The sequence below is a fragment of the Pleurodeles waltl genome, chromosome 4_1 (assembly GCF_031143425.1).
Source record: "Pleurodeles waltl isolate 20211129_DDA chromosome 4_1, aPleWal1.hap1.20221129, whole genome shotgun sequence".
Taxonomy (NCBI): Eukaryota; Metazoa; Chordata; class Amphibia; order Caudata; family Salamandridae; genus Pleurodeles; species Pleurodeles waltl.
This window is the reverse complement of record NC_090442.1, coordinates 436268725-436284764: the sequence shown is the minus strand read 5'-3', so window position 1 is coordinate 436284764 and position 16040 is coordinate 436268725. Positions and strand designations below refer to the sequence as shown.

The following is a 16040-nucleotide window of genomic DNA, read 5'->3' as shown; positions in this document are numbered from 1 at the left end:
CATGCCAAAGATGATGAGAGGAATGCTTGCAATCATTTTAACCACTGGAAATCGCATGGGTAGTATTTCAACCAATTATTCCTTTGCTCACCATACCTCCTCAGGTTGGACCCAGCCATATGCAAATCAGTCTCAACCTTGCTGCAATAAGAACTGTCCAGTCGCAAGTGCAAGGTCAGGTCCTCCCTGAACCAGAACACAAGCAACCCAAGACCAGTTTTGCCCGTATTGGGGCTCTTCAGTTGTTTGTGGCTTTGTTCCAGTAGCACATTGAGCACAGGACCCACATTTGGACATAACCTTGGTCTCTCTGGGTGCTACGTCAAACCCACAAAAGGGGATAGGAGAAAGGATTTCAATACTTGAAACCTCTGGAATTTTCTCAGGATAGCATGCCAACCCATTGTTCCTATGCTTACCATGCCGCCTCAATTTTGTCCCAGCTATATGCACATCAGTCTTGACCATGCTCCATTAGTAACAATCCATCCTGAACAGCCAGACGAAGTCCTTCCTGAATCGGAACACAAGCAATCCATGACCGATTTCAACCTGATTGGGGTTCTTAAGTCAGATGTAGCTTAATTCCATTGCCACAGTGTGACCTTAACTTGGATTTGACATTTGCTATGTGTATCCCCTTTAAACCTATGCATAATTGGTCACTGCAGCTTTTGACCCTGGAAACTATTTACCTCATTGCAATTACGTTAGCTTGTCACATGACTGAACTGCAGGCATTTCCAATGCAGCTGCCCTACATCAGCTTCTTGGGTTACCTTCTTACCGAAAGTTGTGTCTGTGACGTCAATGCACAAGGGTGGCACTTCCATGCAGCACTACTCTGTTACTCCTGGTGCGATATGGAGAAAATCATTTGGGAATAAATTGATGCCAACACAGACCTGCACAGCGACACCTACCAGCACATGGGAGCACTGGTAAAAAATTATGCAAATCCAGGCTGGTGCCCAGGAGATAATGTAAAGGTGAGTGGTTAAAGTATTACATAGAGTTTTAGGGAAGGCAATTAACTTGTGCATCTCTCCATCATTCTATCTATAGGCCTGTCCTGAGTCTATGTGCCACTTTATGTATGATGTCTTTTTGCATTCATAAAAACATGCATCAAAGGATTATATAACCATTACAGAATAAACACATTATTTCAAAATATACAATACCAGTTGGCTTTACCAATTTTGTAGGCTGTCTAATATAACCCCTGGTGTACTGTTACTGTATTGTATTAATATATATTGTCTTTTCTATTTGTGTATCTATCAATATGGTATTTCTGTAGTGCAAACCTAGCCAGAAGGCAGCAAAGCTTTGTACAGGCTCAAAGGCAAGCATAAATTCAGAGAGGGATAGAAATAGCTTAGGTATAGGCAGTTAATGCATTGTGATGTAATGTTCTTTAAAGAGATGCGTCTTCACCTCTTTACTACATCGGAGCAAGTTTGGGGTGGTCCTTATAGTTACCGAATGTTGTTCCAGTTCCTGGGTGCATACACAGAAAAGGACTGATGCTTTTGCTTTCTTTTCCTTTCTACACTTCTTAGTCTGCAGTTTGATGGTGTCCTGGCTGCAGGTATACTGAGAAAGATCAGAGGTTTGTCAGCAAGAAACATTGGTTTGCTGGATAGTGATGGCTTTGTAAGTGACACAGCTGGCTTTGAAGATGGTGCAGGCCAGCAAGAGGAGACAATGGCGTTCCATGAAGATGGTGGCAATGTGATCATATTTACACAGGCCTAAGATGTGCTGTGGTGTGTAGGATGCCCTAACGGGGTGCCATTGTGGAGTCTGGAAGGCCTTGGAACAGGGCATTATCACCATCCGGAAATACAAGAACTTGAATAGCTGTTTTGAAGTTGCATTCAGGAAGAAACAGTTTCACTTTTTTAGCACCTACATCTGGCAGTGGGCCACTTTTTTTATTTTATTTTTTGCAGTGTCTTCCTTGAGGTTGAGGTTGGTGTCCAGGGTGAATCCAAGTGACTAGGCATCAGATGAATATGGGTTTCGCAGCCCTCAAGTTTCATGTCATTGAGCCTGGTTGGTACTATTTCTAGTTAGGTGCTCTTGGCAAATAACAGGAATTCTAGCTTCAGATAGGTGCTTGATAGCCAAATCTGGATTATGTGCAGGCAGTGTCTATGGTGTTAGATGTCTGAAGCAAAGGAGACTTTTTTACATCATCAGCATATTGGTGAATCTTGATGCTGTTATCTGTGAATAGAGCAAAAGCTGCTCCATGTAGGGTCAGTTATAACAGAGCACGACAATAAGGGGATCACGTTGATTTGATACAGTCTTCACTATGCAATTCAAATACTGGTTTGACCCTTTTGCATTATACATACAACAATTCAGCTTGAGCTGCAATTTCACAAAAGTAGGAAATTATGGAATCGGTAATCCTCCAGTGCTTGCAACATGAGTTCATTTTCATAAAAATTTAGGGGGTCATTCTAAGTCTGGCGGGCGGCGGAGGCCGCCCGCCAGACTTCCCCCACCAAAATACCGCTCCGCGGTCGAAAGACCGCTGAGGGTATTTTGGGATTTGCCCTGGGCTGGCGGGCGACCGCCAAAAGGCCGCCCGCCAGCCCAGGGCAAATCATCCTTCCCACGAGGACGCCGGCTCAGAATTGAGCCGGCGGAGTGGGAAGGTGCGACGGGTGCAGTGGCACCCGTCGCGTATTTCAGTGTCTGCATAGCAGACACTGAAATACAAAGTGGGGGCCTCTTCTGGGGGCCCCTGCAGTGCCCATGCCATTGGCATGGGCACTGCAGGGGCCCCCAGGGCCCCCGCGGCACCCCCTACCGCCATCCTGTTCCTGGCGGGAGACCCGCTAGGAACAGGATGGCGGTAGGGGGTGTCAGAATCCCCATGGCGGCGGAGCGCGCTCCGCCGCCATGGAGGATTCACATGGGCAGCGGAAAACCGGCGGGAGGCCGCCGGTTTTCCGCATCTGACCGCGGCCGAACCGCCGCGGTCAGAATGCCCTGCGGGGCACCGCCGGCCTGTCGGCGGTGCTCCCGCCGACCCTGGCCCCGGCAGTCTCTGACCGCCGGGGTCAGAATCACCCCCTTAGTGTTAGAGTGGCAGGATCTAATATTAATCATTCAATCAATCAGTATTTGTAAAGTGTGGCTACTTACACATGAGGGTCATAAGGCACTGAGGGTGGGGGAAGACGAGGGGCCTCATCCGAAGAGCCACATCTTGCGGTTTTCCTGAAGATGGTGAGCGACGGGCTTTGTCTTAGGTGCAGGGGGAGTTTGTTCAATATAATGTAGGTGTTTGAAAACTGAAAAAAATGGGTTTCGACATAGAAATCATTCACTTCCAAATAGTTATCAGAAGAAATGGAGTGAGAGGACAGTAGTATTTTCCAGGAGAAGAGAAACTAAAAGTAATGTCTGCCATTGAGTATAAATTCTCATTGTAAGTAGAATGCTGATGTTATACGTCTTTATTTAAAATAAAAAGGGGTTTCCTTTATTATGTTTTAGGTGTTAATTGATTTATCCAGCACCTTACATCTAGACAACACTCCACGATGGTACACTCTGAAGGAACAGAGTGAAACTGTTGACCATGCAAAGTCTCATTCAGGACAAGGAAGCCAACAAGTACCAAAACCATCAGTCATCAAAAGCAGAAGTCACGGAATCTTCCCTGATCCTTCCAAAGGTATTCAAAATGTGACTTCTTCAACTGATAAAAAAAGCTCATTCAAAATAGTGACCTTAAATAAACTATGTTAAAGATTATCATTTCAAATAAGGGTCTGAAGAACTAACTTTAATAGGAAGAATTAATTTCATGTATTTACAGTATTATTGATGGTTTTTTTCATGTGGGGCAATGCTTGACAAAGAATGTAAGGGACTATTGTGGCCAATGCAGACTAGTTTACTTCTTTGGGTGCTGCTGAACCTAGAGCCTGATTTAGAGTTTGACAGATGAGGTTACTCTGTCACAAACACGATGGATAGCCCATCCGCAATATTACAATTCCAGGGTGTACCACGGAACTTGTAATACAGTGAATGGGATATCTTTTACTTTTGTGATGTAGTAACCTGTCTGCCAAACTCTAAATCCGGCCCTAATTTGTCTCTTGGCTAGCATTTGCTCTTTTGGGAATTGTCTTTAAAGTTATTTATCTAGTTTGAGTACTTCTGGTTTTATTCAGAGCAATTGCTAAAGATTGCTAACTGAAAAACAGTGCTTTTCAATCTCAGGTATGAGGCCCTGCATGAAATGTAGTTATTAGCATATCCATTCAATGAGTATATTGCCTCCCATCTAACTTTCACTCGATATGATTGACCATGGGAAAGATATCCAGATAAAAATATTGAAAACTGTCTTGATCCAGGACTGGTTGGAGGAAAAACAGGCAACCATCTGAAAACAAGCAAAACTGTTTTTTCTAAAGCCAGAAAACTAGAAAATAACAAAATATGGTGTGAGCAACGTAGGGATGTGAGAAGTTCAATGTTCAGATATCTTCTTTGTTGAAAATCCAATATTAACTAGTGATTCCTCAATCTATATTATGGTACATCTAAAGCAGTTGTCGGGTTCCAATAATTTCAACCAGTTAATCCTCTCAGCATGTAGGAAATAACACATTTATTTTGACAAAGCCCCAGCCGTGAAGCTTATAAATAAAAGAGGCATAAACCCAGGTAAAAGAACACCTCAGTGTATTAAATTCATGCAGATTGAATGTAACAGCATATGGTAACTATAGGTGGAAATGGAACAGTGCAGGAAAGTGTAATATGCTCCCTGAACAGTTAAGTAACATTGAAAGGGGTAATGCAGCTAACCACATATTGGAGCTCGATATGGCTGGAATTAACCAAAGTACACTCCCTAAAGATTATATCCTCGGTGCACCTTGTGTTATTGCACCATATAACAGATATCTCAAATTTAGATCTTCACACCCATAAATGATTGGCAACATCTCTTTTTACATCCAGGGTATGCATTCTCCACTGCTGGTGTCAAGTGATGAATGTCTGACAGAACTGGCCTGCATAGCTGGCAGTCAAAGATCGTTTACAAAATAAATTACTCACTCTAAGTATTTAACCCCTTCCCCGCCACGGACGTAATGGTTACGTCCATGGCAGCGCCCGTGTGGCGCCATGGACGTAACCATTACGTCCTGAATGCTTCCCTCGGGAGAAGCGCTAGCGCTCCTCCCGAGGGCCGCCCCCCCACCCCCCTAGGTCAGGGCTGACAGGGGAATCCCTTCCCCTTCAACCCCCGACCCCCCACCCACCCTGTGACGTCAGCGTGCGAGCGCTCGCTGACAATCACACAACCTCCCCCATCGCGCTGGAAGCAGAGCTTCCAGCGCGATCGAAAGAGAAATGCTCAGCATTTCTCTTTCGATCACGTGGGGGAGGCCCGGAGGGGCTTCAAAGGGAAGGAAATGTATTTCCTTCCCTTTGAAGTCTCTCCGAGGGTTTCAAAAGCCGGATTGCTTGCAATCCGGCTTTTGAAACCCCACTAGACACCAGGGATTTTTTTTTTCTATGAAATTGACAGAAGGGAGCGACCCCTTGGGCAAGGGTCGCTCCCAGGGGGTCATTTTTTTTTAAGGCCTTTTCTGCCCCCCTCTGGGGGCAGATCGGCCTATTATTAGGCCGATCTGCCCCCAGTGGGGGCAGAAACCTCTAGACACCAGGGATACTTTTTTTTGGTTTGTTTTTTTATTTGTTTTCTTTTGTTTTTTAGGTGTGGGATGCGACCCCTTAGGCAAGGGTCGCTCCCATAGGGGGAAATTATATTTAGGCCATTTCTGCCCCCTTTGGGGGCAGATTGGCTTATTTTTATGAGGCCAATCTGCCCCCAAGGGGGGCAGAAACCACTAGACACCAGGGAGTTTTTTTTGTTTGTTTGTTTTTCACGTAAGGGGAGCGACCCCTTAGGCAAGGGTCGTTCCCTTGGGGGGCAAATTTATTTTAGGCCATTTCTGCCCCCCATGGGGGCAGATCAGCCTATTTTTATTAGGCCGATCTGCCCCCACGGGGGCAGAAACCACTAGGCACCAGGGATTTTTGTTGTTGTTGTGTTTTACAGATGGGGAGCGTCCCCTTAGGCAAGGGTCGCTCCCCTGGAGGGGCAAATTGTATTTAGGCCATTTCTGCCCGCTTTGGGGGCAGATCGGCCGATTTTAGGTCAATCTGCCCCCAAGGGGGGCAGAAACCACTAGGCAACAGGAATCTTTTTTTTGCGCCGTCACGCAAGGGGAGCGACCTTGTAGGCAAGGGTCGCTCCCCAGGGGGGGTGAGGGGGGGCAAATTTATTTTAGGCCATTTCTGCCCCCCCTGGGGGCAGATCGGCCTATTAGTATTAGGCCGATCTGCCCACAGGGGGGGCAGAAACCTCTAGGCGCCTGGGCAAATAGTTTTTTTGTGTTTTTTTTTTGTTTGTTTGTTTTTTTAGAGATGGGGAGCGACGCATTAGGCAAGGGTCGCTCCCCTGGGGGGCAAATTGTATTTAGACCATTTCTGGCCCCCTTGGGGGCAGATTGGCCGATTGTAGGTCAATCTGCCCCCAAGGGGGGCAGAAACCACTAGGCACCAGGGATCTTTTTTTTGCGCCGTCACGCAAGGGGAGCGACCTTGTAGGCAAGGGTCGCTCCCCGGGGGGAGGGGTGAGGGGGGCAAATTTATTTTAGGCCATTTCTGCCCCCCCTGGGGGCAGATCGGCCTATTGGTATTAGGCCGATCTGCCCACAGGGGGGGCAGAAACCTCTAGGCGCCTGGGCAAATAGTTGTTTTGTGTTTTTTTTTTTGTTTGTTTGTTTTTTTAGAGATGGGGAGCGACGCATTAGGCAAGGGCCGCTCCCCTGGGGGGCAAATTGTATTTAGACCATTTCTGCCCCCTTTGGGGGCAGATTGGCCGATTGTAGGTCAATCTGCCCCCAATGGGGGCAGAAACCACTAGGCACCAGGGATCTTTTTTTTGCGCCGTCACGCAAGGGGAGCGACCTTGCAGGCAAGGGTCGCTCCCCGGGGGGGGGTGGGGGGGCAAATTTATTTTAGGCCATTTCTGCCCCCCTGGGGGCAGATCGGCCTATTGGTATTAGGCCGATCTGCCCCCGGGGGGGGCAGAAACCTTTAGGCGCCAGGGCAAAAAATTTGTTGTGTTTTTTTTTTTTGTTTGTTTGTTTTTTTAGAGATGGGGAGCGACGCATTAGGCAAGGGTCGCTCCCCTGGGGGGCAAATTGTATTTAGACCATTTCTGCCCCCCTTGGAGGCAGATTGGCCGATTGTAGGTCAATCTGCCCCCAAGGGGGACAGAAACCACTAGGCACCAGGGATCTTTTTTTTGCGCCGTCACGCAAGGGGAGCGACCTTGCAGGCAAGGGTCGCTCCCCGGGGGGGTTGGGGGGGCAAATTTATTTTAGGCCATTTCGGCCCCCCCTGGGGGCAGATCGGCCTATTGGTATTAGGCCGATCTGCCCCCGGGGGGGCAGAAACCTCTAGGCACCAGGGCAAATTGTTTTTTTTGTGTTTTTTTTTTGTTTGTTTGTTTGTTTTTGTAGAGATGGGGAGCGACCCATTAGGCAAGGGTCGCTCCCCTGGGGGGCAAATTGTATTTAGACCATTTCTGCCCCCTTTGGGGGCAGATTGGCCGATTGTAGGTCAATCTGCCCCCAATGGGGGCAGAAACCACTAGGCACCAGGGATCTTTTTTTTGCGCCGTCACGCAAGGGGAGCGACCTTGCAGGCAAGGGTCGCTCCCTGGGGGGGAAAATTTATTTTAGGCCATTTCTGCCCCCCTGGGGGCAGATCGGCCTATTGGTATTAGGCCGATCTGCCCCCGGGGGGGGCAGAAACCTTTAGGCGCCAGGGCAAATTTTTTTTTGTGGGTTTTTTTTTTTTGTTTGTTTGTTTTTTTAGAGATGGGGAGCGACGCATTAGGCAAGGGTTGCTCCCCTGGGGGGCAAATTGTATTTAGACCATTTCTGCCCCCCTTGGAGGCAGATTGTCCGATTGTAGGTCAATCTGCCCCCAAGGGGGGCAGAAACCACTAGGCACCAGGGATCTTTTTTTTGCGCCGTCACGCAAGGGGAGCGACCTTGCAGGCAAGGGTCGCTCCCCGGGGGGGTTGGGGGGGGGGGGGGCAAATTTATTTTAGGCCATTTCTGCCCCCCCTGGGGGCAGATCGGCCTATTGGTATTAGGCCGATCTGCCCCCGGGGGGGCAGAAACCTCTAGGCACCAGGGCAAATTGTTTTTTTTGTGGTTTTTTTTTGTTTGTTTGTTTGTTTTTGTAGAGATGGGGAGCGACCCATTAGGCAAGGGTCGCTCCCCTGGGGGGCAAATTGTATTTAGACCATTTCTGCCCCCCTTGGGGGCAGATTGGCCGATTGTAGGTCAATCTGCCCCAAGGGGGGCAGAAACCACTAGGCACCGGGGATTTTTTTTTTGGCACCAATGTCACACAAGGGGGGGCGACCCCATAGGCAAGGGTCGCTCCCGGGGGGGCAGGGGGGATGGGGGGTGGGGGACAAATTTATTTTAGGCCATTTCTGCCCCCCCCTGGGCCCGGCTGAGCTAGAGGCCAAAATCCACAGGTAGGCACTGTTTTCTATGAAAAAATGTGATGTGTCCACGTTGTGTTTTGGGCCATTTCCTGTCGCGGGCGCTAGGCCTACCCACACCAGTGAGGTATCATTTTTATCGGGAGACTTGGGGGAACGCTAGGTGGAAGGAAATTTGTGGCTCCTCTCAGATTCCAGAACTTTCTGTCACTGAAATGTGAGGAAAACATGTTTTTTTAGCCAAATTTTGAGGTTTGCAAAGGATTCTGGGTAACAGAACCTGGTCAGAGCCCCACAATTCACCCCATCTTGGATTCCCCTGGGTTTCTAGTTTTCATAAATGCGCTGGTTTGCTAGGTTTCCCCAGATGCCGGCTGAGCTAGAGGCCAAAATCCACAGGTAGGCCCTGTTTTCTATGAAAAAATGTGATGTGTCCAGGTTGTGTTTTGGGCCATTTCCTGTCGCGGGCACTAGGCCTACCCACACAAGTGAGGTATCATTTTTATCGGGAGACTTGGGGGAACGCTGGGTGGAAGGAAATTTGTGGCTCCTCTTAGATTCCAGAACTTTCTGTCACCGAAATGTGTGGAACATGTGTTTTTTTAGCCAAATTTTGAGGTTTGCAAAGGATTCTGGGTAACAGAACCTGGTCCGAGCCCCGCAAGTCACCCCTCCTTGGATTCCCCTAGGTCTCTAGTTTTCAGAAATGCACAGGTTTGGTAGGTTTCCCTAGGTGCCGGCTGAGCTAGAGGCCAAACTCTACAGGTAGGCACTTCGCAAAAAACACCTCTGTTTTTTTCCAAAATTTAGGATGTGTCCACTTTGCGTTTGGGGTGTTTCCTGTCGCCGGCACTAGGCCTACCCACACAAGTGAGGTATCATTTTTATCAGGAGACTTGGGGGAACGCTGGGTGGAAGGAAATTTGTAGCTCCTCTCAGATTCCAGAACTTTCTGCCACAGAAATGTGAGGAACATGTGTTTTTTTAGCCAAATTTTGAGGTTTGCAAAGGATTCTGGGTAACAGAACCTGGTCCGAGCCCCGCAAGTCACCCCTCCTTGGATTCCCCTAGGTCTCTAGTTTTCAGAAATGCACAGGTTTGGTAGGTTTCCCTAGGTGCCGGCTGAGCTACAGGCCAAAATCTACAGGTAGGCACTTCGCAAAAAACACCTCTGTTTTTTTCCAAAATTTAGGATGTGTCCACGTTGCGCTTTGGGGTGTTTCCTGTCGCCGGCACTAGGCCTACCCACACAAGTGAGGTATCATTTTTATCGGGAGACTTGGGGCAACGCTGGGTGGAAGGAAATTTGTGGCTCCTCTCAGATTCCAGAACTTTCAGACACAGAAATGTGAGGAACATGTGTTTTTTTAGTCAAATTTTGAGGTTTGCAAAGGATTCTGGGTAACAGAACCTGGTCCGAGCCCCGCAAGTCACCCCTCCTTGGATTCCCCTAGGTCTCTAGTTTTCAGAAATGCACAGGTTTGGTAGGTTTCCCTAGGTGCCGGCTGAGCTAGAGGCCAAAATCTACAGGTAGGCACTTTGCAAAAAACACCTCTGTTGTCTTCCAAAAATTTGGATGTGTCCACGTTGCGCTTTGGGGCGTTTCCTGTCGCGGGCGCTAGGCCTACCCACACAAGTGAGGTATCATTTTTATCGGGAGACTTGGGGGAACATAGATTAGCAAAACAAGTGTTATTGCCCCTTGTCTTTCTCTACATTTTTTCCTTCCAAATATAGGAGAGTGTGTAAAAAAGACATCTATTTGAGAAAAGCCCTGTAATTCACATGCTAGTATGGTCACCCCGGAATTCAGAGATGTGCAAATAACCACTGCTCCTCAACACCTTATCTTGTGCCCTTTTTGGAAATACAAAGGTTTTCTTGATAGCAATTTTTTACTCTTTATATTTCAGCAAATGAATTGCTGTATACCCGTTATAGAATGAAAACGCACGTCAGGGTGCAGCTCATTTATTGGCTCTGGGTTCCTCGGGTTCTTGATGAACCTACAAGCCCTATATATCCCCGCAACCAGAGGAGTCCAGCAGACGTAACGGTATATTGCTTTCGATAATCTGACATTGCAGGGAAAAGTTACAGAGTAAAACGTAGAGAAACATTTATGTTTTTTTCACCTAAATTTCAATATTTTTCTTTTTCAGTTGTTATTTTCTGTAGGAAACCCTTGTAGGATCTACACAAATGACCCCTTGCTGAATTCAGAATTTTGTCTAGGTTTCAGAAATGTTTAGGTTTCTGGGATCCAGCATTGGTTTCATGCCCATTTCTGTCACTGACTGGAAGGAGGCTGAAAGCACAAAAAATTGCAAAAATGGGGTATGTCCCAGAAAAATGCCAAAATTGTGTTGAAAAATTGGGTTTTCTGATTCAAGTCTGCCTGTTCCTGAAAGCTGGGAAGCTGCTGAGTTTAGCACCGCAAACCCTTTGTTGATGCCATTTTCAGGGGAAAAACCACAAGCCTTCTTCTGCAGCCACTTTTTCCAATTTTTTTGAAAAAAACAAAATTTTCCCTGTATTTTGGCCAATTTCTTGGCCTCTTTCAGGGGAACCCACAAAGTCTGGGTACCTCCAGAATCCCTAGGATGTTGGAAAAAAAGGACGCAAATTTGGCTTGGTTAGCTTATGTGGACAAAAAGTTATGCGGGCCTAAGCGCGAACTGCCCCAAATAGGCAAAAAAAGGCCTGGCACAGGAGGGGGAAAAGGCCTGGCAGCGAAGTGGTTAATCAGAAATGGGACCCCTTTCTCTGCAGAGTTAGGTAAGGATGATAGAAAGTGTTTGATACTGTTAGCAATATATGAAAACACTGGCACATTCTAAAGCAGTAAGTCACGTACCTTGGTTACGATCTGGTCACATTACTTGGTCAAATGCAATATATCCAAAAAGAAAGACGATCCATCGTTCATGATTTAACTTGTGCATAATATACATTGAATGGGATATAACATATTGTTTGATTAGAAAGAGATTTTACCATTCCTATTGCCAAATTGTGCTTTCGAAACATTTACGTTTGCTTGCACTATTGATCTTACAACAATTGATTGATCTCGAGAGCAAGTATTTTGAAAGTTGTTGGTTCCCTAACACCCTTCTCATGCCACTACTGTAAGTAGATTGATCTGTTATTATAAATCATAATCCTTTATTTCTCTGACTTTCTGATCCAATGTTTATTTCAACAAGCAACTGATATATGCCAGAGATGTATTAAGCATTGGATTGATCGTCAATCGCTGTCATTGTTATCATATGGAATAATGCTGGCTACAACTCAAAAAAGAAAGGGATAATGGCTATATATATATATATATATATAACATGTAGCAAGAGGATTTCTCAAAGGGATCAGTCCAACACAGTTTTGATGTGGCTTTAGAGCTCTTTATACCTAAGTGTCATACAGAGCCACTGTTAGTTAGCCAACGTTTCAAATGGGGCATGTTAATCCAAGGGTCATAATAGGACTAAAAGCACTATAACTGTGCATCTGAGAAGGATGCTATGAAAAATACAGGAGCCGTCAGGGGTTCATTTTTAATTACATCATTGGAAATAGCTGTGATTTCCAAAAAAAGGAGGAGACCTACTTTAGATATTGAGTGTCCATCAGAGGTTCCTAATTGGGAAGTAATACTTTGTGCCTAATAAGCGAAAATGTGAAAAAACAACCTGAAAATGAGCTATGAACATGCTTTGTAATAGAAGCGAGTACACGCAGAAGTGCCCATGCATGTTAACCTAATGCTCATTATGGCAAATGAGTGGGGGAATACTCCACTTATAAATGCAATTTAATTTATGGAACATCTGTTAAGACTTAAATTATGCTAAAAAGTATTGGCCAACAATAGGTTCTGTGAACATACGCAGGGCTGCAAAATGTAAGTTTCTAGTGGCTCAACTAATGAGCTACAATGTACATCTCGCAGTATACTATTCTATTAGTGTCCTTGCCGCATGGAAAACGTGTAACAAGAGTCAGGTGTCGTACTTAACAAATTATTAAAACGTCATTGGAATGAATTGGTGCAACTGAGTGCATGTAAATTACAATTGTATCCTTACAAGTGTGTGATTAAATGATCCAAAAAGTTAATATTAGTATTTGATCATTCTTGTTAGAAATGGGGTCTTTGGTTGGCAGTCAGGTTACCCCCTGTCCAAGCAAGGACCCTCACTCTAGTCAGAGTAAGTCACACACAATTGAAATTATCCTGTGCCCACCCTCTGGTAGCTTGGCACTGATCAGTCAGGCTTAACTTAGAAGGCAATGTGTAAAGTATTTGTGCAATAAATCATGCAATAACACAGTATAGCACCACGAAAATACACCACTCAGTGTTTAGAAAAATATAGAATATTTATATGGATAAATGCAGGTCAAAACAATCAAGATTCAATAAGTACACATTGAAATATCACTTCAAAGAATGACAAAAAGAGTCCTTAGTCTTTAAAAAGCAACAAGTGTCTCTTGCAGACATAACATACCTGGTTTCCATAAAAAATCTCTGCAAGGGGCTGCAGAGGAGGAAATACGTGGAAAAGGGAGAGGTGTGCGCCGGTTTCTGTAACGTACACAGGTGATGCGTCAGTAAGTTTTCACGCAGAGAAGGCTTTGCGTCGATTTCCGGCACGAAGACTTGAATCCTCTTTGGGTCGCGGGGTATTTGGACACCCCGGGGACGATGCAGAGAAATCCTGGGTGTGCAGGACGAAGTCACAGGAGCTGCATTGATCCAGTGGGCGATGCGTGGAAAGTTCTGTTGCACGGCAGGCTCTGCATTGATTCTTCTTGCAGGAAGTCGGGCTGCGTCGTTCCGGCTCGGCTTTGCTTTCATCCAGTGGGCCGTGCGGCAAAGTTCTAGTTGAACCGCTGGTGCTGCGTCAATCTCCTCTCGGGGAGGCGGGCTACATCGTTCTGGTTCGGCGTGCGGTGATTTTCTCACTGCAATGCAGGCTGTGCATCGTTTCTGGCAGGCTGTGAGTCGAATTTTCACCCCACATGGAGTTCTTGGCAGGATGAAGTCTTTTTGGTCCTGAGACTTCAAAGAACAGGAGGCAAGCTCTATCCAAGCCCTTGGAGAGCACTTCTCAGAAGAGCCAGAGGGCAGCCAGACAGCAGGGCAACAGCAGGGCAGCAGTCCTTTGCAGAAAAGCAGTCAGGTGAGTCCTTTGGGTAGCCAGGCAGTTCCTCTTGGCAGGTTGCAGGTTATGGTTCAGAGTTTCTTCACCAGTCCCAAGGTAATACTTTCCCATTAGACAAACCTGGTCTCTGGATATGACCCACACTCCATTGCGGTCAGCTTTAAACCTTAATCTTGCCCCAGTCAAGCGCAACTAGATAACCACAATTGCAGCTTATTGCTTTTTGGCACTAATTTGAACCTTAAACCTTAAAAATTGTCATTTTTGGTGGTATGCATGCCTGCATCTTTACCCTAGCTACCAGGGATTTGAACTAGTGACTTTGGTGGTTCACACTGATAAAAACTGTGGTTATTATTGTTTGTGGTGGGAACTTGCTCAACTCAAGTAATACCCCCAATTCCATACAGCCAAATGAAAATGGAATGTCCATAAGATTGGTCCAGAAGTGTCTGAGGTGGTAGGGTTAGAGGCCCTGTTTAAATACCCAAATGTGTCTTTGAAGTGGGGTAGACTTCAAAGAGTGGCTTAGAAGTGCACCAGGTCCCCTTTAAGTTTCATCCTGTCTGCCAGGTCCCCAGTAGGGGGATTGGCAGTCTATTGTGTGAGGGCAGGCCACTGTCCTTTCAAATGTAAGTGTCAGGCCCTCCACCCTCCTTTCCCAGGAAGACCCATTCAGTATGCAGATGTGTGCAGGTGTGACTGAGCATCCTGTGTTTGTGGTTGTCTGACTGAAATGCACAAGGGAGCTGTCAAGTAACCTATCCAGACATGGATTGTGAGGCACAGCAGGATTTAAGTGCAGAGAAATGCTCACTTTCTAAAGTAATGGTAATATTAAATCCAACTTCATTAGTCAGCAGCGTTTTATATCACCATTCTGGCCATACTAACTAGAACCTTGTTACTCCTTCCAGATCAGAATCTACCATTCAAACAGTATATGAGGTTAGCCCTAATGTTAGCGCATGAAAGGAGCAGGTCTCAAAGCAGTGTAAAAACGAAGTTAGGAGTTTTATAGTACCAGGACATATAAACTTCACAGGTACATGTCCTGCCTTTTATCTACATAGCACCCTGCCCTAGGGGTTACCTAGGGCCTACCTTAGGGGTGACTGCTATGTAGAAAAAGGGGAGTTTAAGGCTTGGCAAGTACTATTAAATAACAAGTCAAAGTGGCAGTGACACTGCACACACAGGCCTTGCAATGGCTGGCCTGAGGCATGGTTAAGAGGCTACTTCTCCAGCATTGGATCTTTCATAGATTCACATGCTTGAATCATCCCCGTCGTCGAGGTGGGAGCCTCACGGTAAATTTAAATATATAAAAAGCAGTAAGTCAGTAAAAATAAAACCAGTAGGCCCAAGTAGGCCTCATAAGGTATTTTACAGTCTATCCACTTTGTTTTGTGAAAAGACCCAAACTTGAGTATCAACCAATCAGGATTCAGCCCCTCCCAAACACTCCCAACAGAGGCTGAATTCCCTCAGATTTTCTACCGCACGTCGTGTGAAGGGAGTCTCCCTGAGCTCTGCTCAGTTTTTTTCCTATTTTCTGACTGAAGATTGTTTTTTCTCTCAGGAAACTAGTTACAACTTTACTATGTCTGAAAAGGCAAAGAAGGGTCTGTTCAGAGACTGTGACAACTGTGGGAAGAAGAGACTACATATTGATGACCCCCATAAGAAGTGTATTTACTGCCTTCATCCAGACCATAAGGTGAGAGACTGCAAAATCTGTCGCACCTTTAGTCAAAAAACCCTCAAAGACCGAGAGGGTAGACTTCTCTTATGGCTGCAAAAACAGAAAGCCTTAGAGCATCCTTCATCAGACAGCGAAGAGTCACCACAAACTTCTCGCCCTCAGAAAAGAACAGGTGAGAGAGATAGAGGTGCGGATGAACCACCAAGAAAAATGCACAAAAAGACTAAACAAGTCTTAACTGAAGAGGCAGTTAAACATGGACCAAAAAAGGTTCATTCAGAACCTACTACGCCGTTACACCGGAAAAGCACCTCAAAGAAACCATCCCTGTCTCTGTCACCACAAAAAGAGTCAGAAAAACTATTTTTGGTGAAAAAACAACCGTCGACGACCGTGTCGACGGTAACAGCGACCACGGTATCGTCGACGTTCACAACACCATCCTCACCGATGATTATGACGTCGTCGCCTTTGTCATCGACGACGATTATTACTGCAAAAATCTTCAAAAGAGCTTCGTCGGCAACCACATCGTCGACAGCGGAGGCCTCCTGGGTTCACAAATCATCCAGGG

At 46.1% G+C, this 16040-nt stretch overlaps 1 protein-coding gene across 8 annotated transcripts in view; it reads left to right on the top strand.

Annotated features, from left to right (window-relative positions):
- PCLO (piccolo presynaptic cytomatrix protein) overlaps positions 1 to 16040 on the top strand; it is a 1309308-nt gene that overhangs the window by 1036926 nt on the left and 256342 nt on the right. For all 8 annotated transcript variants that reach the window (XM_069228704.1, XM_069228705.1, XM_069228700.1 and 5 more), the window contains one exon: positions 3523 to 3703. In XM_069228704.1, the coding sequence (XP_069084805.1) occupies positions 3523 to 3703 (181 nt within the window). The remainder of the gene's footprint in view (positions 1 to 3522; positions 3704 to 16040) is intronic.